The 13448-nt window shown below is 41.2% G+C and overlaps 1 protein-coding gene across 2 annotated transcripts in view; it reads right to left on the bottom strand.

Annotated features, from left to right (window-relative positions):
• Positions 1-13448, bottom strand: part of LOC122797858 (HMG domain-containing protein 4-like) — a 1182248-nt gene that overhangs the window by 671526 nt on the left and 497274 nt on the right. For both annotated transcript variants that reach the window (XM_044066383.1, XM_044066391.1), the window contains exon 4: positions 9041-9105. In XM_044066383.1, the coding sequence (XP_043922318.1) occupies positions 9041-9105 (65 nt within the window). The remainder of the gene's footprint in view (positions 1-9040; positions 9106-13448) is intronic.

Here is a 13448-nt window from a genome sequence, read left to right as displayed (position 1 = left end):
TCTGAATAATCCTGGCCTTCCCAGTGGAAGTGTTCCCTTAAGGTATGCAAAGTTTCCCCAAATGAGTAATCCTCAAGGGGGGATACAGAAGGAATAGACTCCTCCACATCAGAGTCTTCAAAAGGGGAGTAAGACTGTTCCTGATCATCAGAGTGTTCTGAAATAATGGAGCCCTGATCAGAGGAGGGGGAATCTTCCTCCACTCTGGGCCTCCACTCTGGGCCTTTTGTCCGGAGGGGGCTGAGAGCCTCTGATTAGAGTAATTAAATCCTCAGCCATTTTAAGCATCTGTTTCTTAGGCATGGGGCCTGGAGATGGGCCCTGTTTAGCTGGTCTCTTAGAGTGCATGGTTGCTTTAGACTTGGTGAAAGCCTTGATGGAGAAAGAAGAGGAAGGTCTGAAGACACCTTGAGTGGAGGTGGACCTGTCCACATTCTGTGTTTCAACGCCAAGAGTGGCTTCGCTATCTGTAGTCGGGGTGTGGGCCGAGGAGCCTGCTTTGGCGTGGTGTCGGTAGAGGCCACGGACCTCGAGTGTTGGTCCTTGTCTTTGCATTTTTTAGACAAAACCGGAGTCGGAGTATCCGACGACATAGTATAGTTAAATGCTTTCCCAAAAAAATGCTGGGCGAACTCTGCCCGACGCTTAATAGTGCGTTTGTTGACTGTAGCACAAAAGCGACAGACCGAGACGTCGTGGTCTGGGCCTAAACAAGGAATACAGAGGGAATGGAAATCCTTATGCGGTATTTGCTTCCCACAAGAAATACAATTATTAACTTTGTCTGACATCGGTCTGAGGCAAGAAAAGTTTCCCCAACGGGGTACTTAGCTTTTAAGAAGACTTCGGTTTCCAAATTTTCATAATCTCAGGAGCTGGCCGACCAGCACTTGCGAACTGCTTCTGCTTCGGGCACCGCGCGGCAAGAAAGACTGAAGAAAATGGCGTCGGCTGGTTCCTTTATACCCCTGTCGCACTGACGTCAGGGAAGAAGCGACGACAACCGACGCCGGACCTAGACTTTGGAATTCGGCCGACCGAGGACCCGCCTGACGGCAGGAGAACCATCTGTTATGACTGCAGCTGTATGCACGATGAACATCTGCAGTGGCAAAGCCTGCTCTGGATTTAGAGTAGAGAGGTAAATGGCAGTACTTGGTGAAAGTGTGCACTGAACTCCAAGTTGCAGCCTCTAAAATGTCTTTGGTTGGTACCCCTCTGTGGAAGGCTGCTGAAGTGGCTGCTGCTCTGGTAGAATGTGGCCTAATGCCCTTAGGGATTGATTTGCCATGTTGTGAATAACAGAATCAAATGCAATGGCCTATCCATTTCAAAATAGTCTGCTTTGAGATAGGCTTTCCTTGTAATCCTGCAGCATATGCCACTAAAAGTTGCTCGGTCTTTCTGAAAGCTTTAGTTCTGTCCAAGTAGAAGCATAGCTGTCTGTGTATGTTCAAAGAATGCAGGAGTCCCTCACCCTTATTCTGTGGGTTTGGATAAAAAGTAGGCAAATGAATAGTTTGGTTAAGGGCCACACGGAACACTACCTTAGGCATAAATATCGGGTTTGTCCTCACAGAAACCCTGTCCGGATGGAAAATGATAAAAGGTTCCACAGCCATGAGAGCCTGTAACTCTGAGACTCGTCTTGCAGAGGTTATTGCTAGGAGCAGAGCTGTTTTCCAAGATAAGAACTTTATTTCAGCTGTATTGGCTAGCTCAAAAGGTGGCAGTGTGAGTTTCTCCAAAACAAAATTGAGGTCCCATGCAGGTATTGGTGCTCTCCTTGGAGGTCTTATGTTTTTGGCCCCTCTGAGGTACTGCCTTAGCAATGGATGAGAAAAATAGGTGGTTCCGTATTGTAATGAGCTGAAATGGCAGAGGCATGGATTTTAATTGATGAGAAGGATAGGCCTTTGTCCAGCATCTCAGTTAGGTATTGTAAAATCTGAAGAATATTTGGTACAAGTGTGTCAATTCCTTGTGCCTGGTTCCAAGCACAGAATCTCTTCCATTTTTCTGCATAAAATTTTCTGGTACTTGGCCTCCTGGCCTCCAAAATAACATCCATCACTGCTTTAGAGAGAGGTGTGTTCTGAATGGCTACATTATTCGCCATGCTGCCAGATTTAGGGTCCTGAGTTGGCTGTGCAGGATCAGATTGTTTCGTTGGGTCAGTAAGTGAAGAATTAGAGGCAATGTCCAGGCTGGGCCTTGAGACAAGCTCTTTAGGATTGGGTACCAGTGCTGGTGGGGCCAGACTGGGGCAATCAGAATCATTTTTGGCTTCTCTTGTCTGACCTTTAGGCGTACCTTGGGAAGGAGAGGCAGAGGAGGAAAGGCATATACTGTTAGGGTTTTCTAGCTGAATGATAGAGCATCCACTTTCCATGCTTGCTTGTGATAAGTCCTTGTGCAGAATCTCTGTAGTTGGCAGTTGTGAGGGGAGGCAAAAAGATTTATGTCTGGGCATCCCCATTTCTTTGTTATCATGCTGAAAACTTGTGGATCCAGTTTCCACTCATGGGGGTCCGTAATGTTTCTGCTTAGTTCGTCTGCAGTATTCTTCTTTCCTGGAAGGAATTGTGCTTGCAGATGTACTTGATAAGTCAATGCTGACAGAACCTGTAAATGCAGCCCTGCAAGAGGCCTCCAGAGAATCAAAACCACATTGCAATGTATGCTGTCCCACAAAGTCATGGCTTGTCTGCAGAGGGGGTAGGAATGTGTGCCTCCCTGCTTGTTTATGTACCACATGACTGTAGTATTGTCCGTCCTTATCAGTAGTTGTCCTGGATGAAGAAGGTCCTTGAAAGCTGTCAGGGCATTCTGAACAGCTAGCATCTCTTTTTGATTGATATGAAGATGCATTTGGCTTGAGGGCCATGTACCCTGAATACATTTTCCTGCCATGTGAGCCCCCCAGGCATAATCTGAAGCATCTGTTGCTATTGACTGCCTGGTTGTGGTTAGGTTGAATGGCTGTCCCTTGTTGAGGTGACAGGCCTGTGGCCACCATCGAAATCTCCTGTTGAAGGCAAGGAATGACGATAATCAATGTTTCCAGGCTGTGGCAATGTTGAGTCCAAACACTTTTTAGATACCATTGTAGTTTCCTCATATGCAGTCTGGCATATGGAATTAGCAGAATGCAGGATGCCATGAAGCCCAAAGCCTGCAGAATTTTTCTTGCAGATAACTGGGTCTTTGTTGCCAACATTGTGAAGTAAGAAGTCAGTTGCTTATGTTTGTCTGGCGTGAGATAAGCCATCTGGGCAGTTGTATTTAAGCTTGCACCCAGGAATATTATCCCTTGAGAGGGTACTAATTTTGATTTCTTTTCGTTTACTGTGTACCCTAGGAAAATCAATAATCTTTTTACAAACGCCAGGTGCTCTAGTAGAATGTCTTTGTTCTCTGCTTGAATAAGGCAATTGTCCAAGTAAGGATATATTTGAATTCCTCTTTGTCTGCAATATGCAATTACTGGTGCCAAGCATTTTGTGAAGACCCTGGGCGCAGTAGATAAGCCAAAGGGCAGTGTAGAGAATTGGTAGTGCATTGAGCCAGCTATGAATCTGAGGTATCTTCTGCAAGACTGTCTGATTGGTACATGCAGGTATGCCTCTTTTAGGTCCAAAGTTACAAGCCAAGCCTTCTTGCCCAGCATGGGCAGAAGCTGCTGCAAAGTCAACATTTTGAATTTTGGAACGTTCAGAAATGTATTTAGAATAGACAGGTCCAGTATTGGTCTCCAGGCTTTGTCCTTTCTGGGTACCAAGAAAAGTCTCGAGTAAAATCCTTGTCCCTGCTCTTGCTGTGGTACTTGCTGAATGGCCCTCATGTCCATGAGGGATGAAACTTGTCTTTGTGCCTCTGCCCATTGATTGTGTGGCAGGTCTGGCATACCTTTTGCCCTTGGCAGGGTGTGAAAGTGGAACCTGTAGCCCTGGGACAGTATATTCAAGACCCATTTATCCTGCATGATCATGTGCCAGTTTTGAGAAAAAAGTGCTAGTTATCCCCCCAAGGGGGCTACCAAAAGATAGGTGCTTGGTGCTGGAAGAGGAAAGTCATTGGGACTGTTTCCTGTATGGCTGTGATTTGTCTTCTCCGCTTTTGGAGGTAGAAGCGCCCCACTGTATGAGCCCTGGAGCTGGGATCTGCCTCTAGGGCATCTGTATCTGCCTTTTTGTGGTCTGTCTGACACTGGAAAGGACCAATTTTGTGTAGGCCAGTTCCTGCTAAATCTGGGTGGCTGTACCTGTAAGAAATCCTTTACTGTTTGCATAGATTTTGCTTTGTCCTCCATTTTCTTCAACACCTCCTCTGCTTTAACACCAAATAAAGTATCATGCTGTAATGGAGCATCTAGTAATTTTGCTTTAACATGATCAGGTAGATTCTGTTCCTTTAACCAAGCATGCCTCCTAATGACAGAACCTGTAAATGCGGCCCTGCAAGAGGCCTCCAGAGAATCAAAACCACATTGCAATGTATGCTTTCCCACTTGTTCAGTTGCATGCAATAAATCCTGCATTTCCTTATTTTCTGCACAATCAGAATTTGCCAACATTTTCTGTTTTAGCAGTGACATTAAGTATTCTGACATTTAAGCATATGAAATTGACAATTTAAAGCCCTCACAGCCAAAGTAGCAGAAGTGTAAACTTTTTTCCCCCATCTGTCTAGTGCCCTAGAATCCCTGTCAGAGGGGATAGGGTTTTTTGCAGTAGAAGCCTTGACCCCTTTTGGACCCTGAGAAATAGTTTTTGGATCAGCAGCAGGGTTTTTATAAAGAAATTTATGTCAGTCTGGAACCCTGTAGTATCTGTCTGGTTTTACAGGGGCAGGGGGTAAAGAGTCAGGAGAAAGGCCGGACTCTGAAAATACATGGTCTACAATGTCTAACACAGGGGGAATAGCAAGAGGCCTGTGCTGAGGTAGTAAAAGAAAATCTCTAAGCCTTTTCTTTGATTCTGAGTAGTCTTGGCTCTCCCAGTGAAAGTGCTCCCTCATGGTATGCAGGGTTTCCCCAAAAGAAAAATCCTCAGGAGGAGAGGCTGAAGGAATAGATTCTTCAGCATCAGAATCCTCATAGGGAGGAAGAGGGTATTCTTGCTCAGAAGAGGAGTCAGAGGAAATGGAAACCTGATCTGAAGATTCATATTCTGTCTCTTGCCTAGGCCTCTTATCAGGAGGGGGATGGGAACCCCTGATCAAGGTAATTAGGTATTCTGCCATTTTGAGCATCTGTTTTTTAGGCATGGAAGTCTGTCCAGGAGAATGCTGTACTTGTTTCTTTGTCTTTAGAGCTGCTTTAGTCTTTGCTTTGGAAGCTGAGGTAGGCTTTACATATAACTGTGTAGGTCTGAAAACACCCTCAGAAGCCGATGCCTGCTCAGTGGCTCCAGAGCCATCTGAGGGAATAGTTTCCGAGTGTCCAATACCTTGAGTATACAGAGGCCTAGCTGGCTCCAAGTGGGAGTCGGCAGTGGCCTGTGGCTCTGAGGTAGCGGGCGTCATGGGCTGCGAAAGCGCCTCACTGAGAACCGGCAAACCGGCGACTGGCTTAGCGGAAGCCTCATCGTCGGTTTTGGACCTCAGATGCCTGTCCTTTTCCTTTTCCTTGCGCTTTTTATAAACTCCGGTCGTCGGTTGTTCCAACAGCATTATATAATTGAATCTTCGGCCAAAGTAATGAAAGGTAAAATCGTACCAACACTTAATAGTGCATTGGTTAAATCTAGTGCAAAACCGACAGCTAGCAACGTTGTGATCAGGGCCTAGGCAAGGAATATAGTAAGAATGAAAATCCTTATGACGTATTTGCTTCCTACAAGAAATACAATTGTTAACTTTTTCTGACATTAGTCTGGAGCAAGAAAAAAGTTTCCCCAACGGGATACTTAGCTTTAATGAAGACTTCGGATCTGAAATTCGTTTTTGAAAATCTCAGGAGTCGGCCGACCGGCACTTGCGAACTGCTTTTGCTTCGGGCACCACGCGGCAAGAAAGGCTGAAGAAAATGGCGTCGGCTGCATCTTTTATACCCCTGGCACACTGACGTCAGGGAAGAGGCGACAGCAACCGACGCCAGACCAAGACTTTGGAATTCAGGCCGACTGCGGGTAGCCTGCCAGCAGGATAACCCAAGTGTAATGACTGCAACAGTGAAACACGATGAACATCTGGAGATCTGGATAGCAAGAGATATATACAGTCTACCCACTACAGAACCTCCATCTTTACAAATCTCATTACTGGGAATCTGAAAGGACAAAGGGTGTAGATGCTGAATCTAGACTGATTAGAGCTACCACTCTGCACATTCCTTTTGTGGAGTCTGGTCAGGGGAATCATAAAAATCACAGATGACATACCCAAAATCCTGAGAAATTCCCTTTCAGATATGCTTTGACTGGAGAAACTCCAGAAGAATTACTGAAACATCTCTTCCCAAGTCAGACTCTAAAAGACATCCCAGGAATACAATTCTGTAAGAAAGGATGAGAGAAGACTTCTGAAAGCTGATTAGAAAACTCAGAAGAAGATTCAGAACAGCTGCTTAAGACTCCTGACAGTCAGCAAAACAGTCTGCAAAGATTAAACAATCACCCACCTATTGAAAAATGTGGATGCCTAGAAATCTGTAATAAGCAATGACTGGAGCTAGACACTTTGTGAATACCCTTGGTGAGTGGAAGTCCAAATGGTAAAACAGAGAACTGATAATGTAACAGACAAACCAAATCTTAAAAACACTAGACCTACTCGCCAATGGGAATGTGGTGATGGCATCTTTTGAATCTAGCTTTATCATGAAATCTAGGGAAAGGATCTGATGTACAAATGACTGAATGTATAACATTTTGAACTTTGGAATCTTGACAAAAAGATTTATAAAGCAAAGATGCAGTACAGGTCTCCAGGATCCTCTCCTTTTTGTTACCAGACAAATTTGTGAATAAATGCCTTTGCGCAAGTAGCAATGAGCCACTGGTTCTGTGACTTGGTTCTAGGACTTCCTCTACCAGTATACTGTGCAGAATGGGAGGAAAAAAGAGACTTTGTTCACTGGTCAAGAAAGAATTCACTGAAAAGGAAAGAGGGATTCCCACTGAAAAGTGCATCACTGTTAGATTACATTTAAAACTTGTCTGTAGCAGTCTGGTACCTCAAAGGAAGATGAAGCCTTAGAGAGATGGCAAGGTTGCCAGGGTAGGATGGTGGAAGAGCCATCACAGGCAAAAAGTCATGCTGACTTAGTGGACTGGACTTGACTTTTTCAGACTTACTTCTTTTTAAAATATTGATTGATGGCTTCATGCTGCTTAAATTGCTTATTGAAAAAGGAAGCTGAGGAAGAAAGGAAATTTCTGTTTGCCCTGAGACGGAAGGGTTGAAAAGTCTGGGTTACTCCTTGAATCTGCTTTCCCTTTTCATCACAGTTCTTTAAAACCTCAGCTGTAGATGGACCAAGCAGGACCTCCTTATCTAAGGGAGAATTTAAAATCTCAGTTTTATCTTCAGGACTATTTTAAGATCAAAGCCAAGCCAATCTTCTCAATATTAACCTAGAAGCAACAACTCTGGAGAAAAATTGGCAGCATCATAAGCACACTTTAAAATATGTTTAATATAAGAAGCAGATGATGCAGAAGCATTCAAAGAATTTTTTTACCTCAGAAAAAGGTATGTTAAGCATTAACCTATGTATGTTTTCAAATGGCAAAAATAAATACTTTAGCATAACAGTTTATAATCACACGTTAAACTACTGGAAGAATACATTTTCTTTCTTAACTTATCCAATGCTTTCCCATCCTTAACAGAGAGCCTGGAGTAAGCAGCAATAATCTGTTTGCAGAAGCAGTTTAAATAAAAAAAGAAATCACTGCCAGATCTGCTTCAGGATTAAAAAAGAAATACATGCAACTCTGAGCTACACCCTACGGAACCTGGCAGACTAGGAAGAAAGTTGACTATCAGGGTAAGCTAAAAGTAGCGAGAAAAACATTCTCTCAAACAGGCAGCACAAATTACAGATGTACCCCAATTGTGTGTTTTTATGACATGAGAACCAACAAAAATTATATTCTTTTCAGCAAGTTATACTTTTTGTTACAGCATTTTACACGTTCTCACAGGCATGCACATATTTCAGATTCTATTGTTTGCTTTTCCATACATGCTATTAGGCTGTGGAATAAATGAGAATTTGGACTAACCTGGGACCTTGCACTAAAAATTACCCAAGAATGCCTTTAAGAAGTATAGTAAAACTGACATTAGATATGAATTTTGGACAGAATGGACTTCTGAAATTCACAAACTAAAAAAAAGAACCATCAAAAACATAAATTCACAATGTTATGAATTCAACAGAAACATTTTTTTTTATTTATTCATTTTTATTTATTTTCATTTTTATTTAAAATTTGTTAACCGGGAAAGACTGACTTGGAACAAAGCCAGTTTTCAGCGGAGGCCCTGGGAGAAACGCTCCAGATGCATGTCTTTGTAATCTTTTTTTTTTTTTTCTTTTTTGTGATCTTTTTAATACTGATATATATTGAAAAATAAAAACTGTTGTTTTAATTAAAGCTCAAGATATGTGGGATGGATGGGTTGAACTGCTGGCACTCATAACAATGCTTCACTGTTGTGCTCCTTCACTAGACAGTAGAGACAATACTTGTGTGGTCAAACAGTCAGTGGATTTGCTTTAAGGCAATAAATGCAGGAACTTTGAACTACATAAGCCAGAAACAGTGCAAGAGGCAGAAAAGAACTGGTAGACTTCAGCGGTTAGGTACTCCTCCTTAATGGAGCATGTGATATGGCATATACCCACAATGCATGGTTGCTCCTGAGTGCAGCTGCATCTGAAACAAGATCTGAACTGGAATGGACAGATAATGAATTAAAAGCACAGATGCACTACAGTGAGTCTCCAGTGTTATATCAGGATGCCTGTTTGTCCTAAAAAAAAACTTTCAATGAATGAATGGAGGAACACCGATTACTGGAAACTTACTAGCTTGTCTTTCTCAAGAAGCTGCTTCCAAACTTCAGCCAACTTTTTGCTCAGCTCACCAAAATCTAAGGAGAAAAAAAATTGTCAAAGAATTTGTCAAAAAAAAAAAAAACCTAAATAACTTTAACAAAGGCATGCAGAAATGAAGTTCAGTTCCAGCTGTGAATCAGAGAATTATAAATGGCAGAAGCAATGAAGCAGTATAAAAACTTTACACAGTAATACTGTCAATTTAATACTTAAAAAATACGAACTAAGCAGATTATAAAGCAAAAGGCAACGTAAAACAGCAGAGCCATCCTGACAGAAGTAAAAATGTACCAGCTCTTAGCTCTGAGAAAACAGATGAGATTAGTTGGCATAACTCTGATCAACATTAAAAAGGGGCAGGAACTGAATAATTTATGTAATGTTGTTTCGGTTATATGATACATAGCAATATATGTGAAGTATAATGTTTGTTAATTTTAACTTGTTAATACAGTTTGAATACTTTTATATAAATGTAAATGGGCCTAGGTCACAAGTGATAATTCAATATAAACGCGTTTAAAAAAAAAATTACACAATACTGGATAAATGCAGAAAAAAATCATAAATGATGGGATGACGCCCCCATATATCTTTTGCCACAGTAAAGGAAATAGGAAGATGAATGAACTGTTTCAGAGACAACTCAGAAAACACTTTCTATAAGGAACTTGTAATGGTTCTCTGTATGACAACTTGAAGTTCTGAGATTCTACATGCATAGGTCCCAGCTACTAGATACAAGTCAAACCCACCTCATTTTCCACAAGGACTGGGTTTCTTTGAGAACAAACATTTCTTTTAGGCCTAAAGTGGTTTCAAAGTTTACAATCAGACAAGTTATTAATCTCCCTGCATTCTTTCCAGAACCTAAAACTGAGAGACAGAGAGAGCAAGAGACAGAGTCTTACACATTCTGGTTTGTCCACAGGCAGCTAAGATGCTAATTGGACAACACCTAAAGAGTGCGCAAGTCTTTCTGTTTTGTTCTAATGAGAATGACAAAAGAAAATGGCAAAAGGTAGGAAGGTTAATAGACTGAATTAAGCAAATCTCAAGGACCACCTTAGGCATAAAGAAATGGTTAGTTCTAGGAGTTATATTGTCCTTAAGAAAGATGAGAAAAGGTAGAGAAGCCATTAATGCCTGCAGCTCTGATACCCTCTTTGTTGATGTCAGAGATAAACCAAAACAGTCTTCCAAGTACAAAACTTATGAGATATGGAAGCAGTGGGTTAAAAAGAGCAAGAACAAGATTCTCTATGATATAATTTACATCCCAAGGAGGAAGAATAGCTATTCTTGGAGGTATAACATGGAGGACGTCTTTCAAAAACTGTGCAACCTCAAAATATGCAAATAGAGGTGGATCTAAAGGTAGACATGCTGAAAATATGATACCACAAAAATGCTAATACAAAACTGAGCAGCTCACACAAATAAGTCTGTTAGGGATACCCACTTGATAAGGTTCCCAAATGTCCTTGTGACACTAAGCAGACAATCTTATCTGTTTCAAAATTCAAGATTTTTTTAAGCAGATTTGCTAGCCTCTCATAGAACCAGTAGCAAGTCCTCTGGGAATTAGGATTTTAATTCCATTCAGGCAATATCATCCAAACTAACCTAATAATTTGGAGTTCTGGAGGAATTAGAGAGCCCTTGTGTTATGCGAGTATGCCCATCCTGTCAGGTAACTTGTGATGACTGCCTCTGGCTAGGTGAAAGAGAAGGGGAAATCAGTGCTGTCTGGGCCAAAAGGGAGTCACCAGCAATATTTATGTCTAGTTCTTCTCTCTTCTAAGAAGGGCATGGCAATAAGAGAAATGGTTGGTGCATAAAAGGACTTCCCCTTCAATGAAAAAGACACAGCCATCTGTCTTCCATGCAACCGGGTATGGTACCCCCCCCCCCCCGAGAAAAACATCCTGAGTTATCTGTTCTTGATGGAGGCAAATCTATCTGGGGAGTATCTCACTGACAAACAGGGAGCTCTTCCTGGTGACTGCCTAACATCCATTCTTGAGGGTCTACTTGGGATCTGCTCAAAAGGTCTGCCACTGTGTTCCCCTCCAAGAGAATGTACACTGCCTGAAGAAAGAGACTGTACTGGATGGCAATATTTCAAGCTATCATGGCTAGTTTGCAGACATGACTTTATGACCCCCTGCTTCTTTATATACTGTTTATATACCACATAACTGTGGTGCTGTCTGTGCAGACTTGGAGAGGACCAGGGGTTCAGAGGTGGCTCAAGGAATGAATTGCTTGTATAACATCTTTCATTTCCTTGATATTTATATGGCTCCAGCTGTCTGAAGCTGACCAACATCCTGGGCCTGTGTGTTCTTGGAATACGAGCTCAATGCAGATTAGATAAATGCATCTGTGTACATCTCCTGGCAAGGGTGAAGAATCAGAAGAGGGACTTCCTGGATTGAAAGACATCTGTCTGATCTGCCATAAGAATTTCTTATCGATGAAGGTCAAGAGAGGAACTGGGAAGTCTACAGGGTGGCAGTGCTGCATCTAAACTGAACTGAAAAAAACAATGAATCTTCCTCATCTAGAGGCTGGTAAAGGGCATAACAAGAATTGTTACAACTTTGAAAACTGAAATAAACAAGCTGGATAAACAGATTAAGCATAGTGTGAGACAAGATCAAGAAAAATTTGATGAAAATTAATATAAAGATATTTAGCATAATAGGAAACCTTTTTACAGATAAGCAAGATGTGGAAGGAGTAAAGACACAAATTTATAAACTGTGTGCAGATTCTAAAATTTATTCTCAGACACAACAGATTATAGATATATTTACAAAATCTTATGCAAAACAGTTTGGCTCCACAAAAGGGGGTGGTAAGTGGTCCTAGTGACATCCAGGTAACCCCAGATACTGGAATCAAATTAGATTATATTGAAAACGAACTGTGCAAAATGGATCCAAACAAAGCACAGGGAGGAGACAGAATTAGTAACAATCACCTGTGAACACTTCAGCAAGAACTTACAGTACCATTATATCTATTATTCACTAGATCATATAAATATGGGGAGATTCCTCAAGATTGGAGACATGCGCTTATTAAACCTGTTTTCAAGGGCAAGGGCAGTACGATAAACCTAGAGTCATACAGACCCTTAAGCCTACTTTCATGTTGTAGAAAAACAATGGAAAAGGTAATATTGGATAAGTTACTGTCAGAACTGGATAGGCTGGGACTTGAAACCATATATTAGCATGCATATGTTGAAAACAGATCTATTACCACCTGTAACATGATGTTCTATAACAATATAATAACAGCTATGAATGAAACATTGTGCTGTGGTGTAATTTATATAGATTTAACTTCAGCATTTGACACGGTCATACACAACACTTATCAATAAATTAGTACAACTTGGTATTGATGTACTCTTGATAAGATGGATAGCTGCATGGCTTACAAATAGGACATGGCAAGTATCATACAGCAACTGGACAAGCGAAAGCCTTGGTTACAGTCAGGGTGTCCCAATGGGCTCTGTCCTAGGCCTTTACTTGTTTGGATTGTATCTTTCAGACCTAACTTTTTCATCTGAGGTGTTCTACAGATGACCTGAAATTGAGTAAAATGATTACATGTGTTACAGATAAGGCATATCTGCAAAATAACTTCACTAAACTGACTATTTGGGCACAGAAGAATAATATGCTGATAAATGCATCAAAAACTAAGCATATAAGATCTGGTAAGCATAAATTGAAAGGTGAATATTTAATACAGCACACAGTGATTTAAACTGTAGACTCATTTAAGGACCTGGGTATATGGGTAGATTCAGCTATGATTTTTTCTAATCATATCAACCAATTGGTTAATGATAGTTTTAAAACTATAGGCTGTATAAAAAAATTATAAAATCTAGGAAATCAAAAATAATGAAGTCATTATTTGTTAGTTACATTAGACCCAAACTTGAGTATGGAATAACAATATGGAAATAAGAAAAGAAGCATGAGTAAACTGGAAAGAGTACAGCAAAAACATTCTAAGGGCATGCACAGATGCGAAAATTTAAGTTATTATGAAAGACTAAAATAGCTAAACTTGTACAATGCCTCTTACAGATATCTAAGAGGAGATCTTATTCAGGTATATAGGGCATTTAGTGCCAAATGTTTGGTGTTAATAAAAAGTACTAGAGCATCATCACACAACCTATGTAGGAGATTCTACAGGAATGAGAAATGTACTAAATGGTTCGTTTTTTTTTTTTTTTTTTTTTTTACTAATTGGTTCTCTGAGGGTGGCTAGCATTGCCACCTCACAGCAAGAGGTTCTCTGGTTCGATCGTCGGCTGGCCTTCTGTGCGGAGTCTGCATGTCCT

The sequence above is a fragment of the Protopterus annectens genome, chromosome 1.part0, assembly GCF_019279795.1.
Source record: "Protopterus annectens isolate FY-2018-M chromosome 1.part0, PAN1.0, whole genome shotgun sequence".
In the NCBI taxonomy this organism is placed as follows: Eukaryota; Metazoa; Chordata; order Ceratodontiformes; family Protopteridae; genus Protopterus; species Protopterus annectens.
This window is presented reverse-complemented; position numbering and strand designations above follow the sequence as displayed.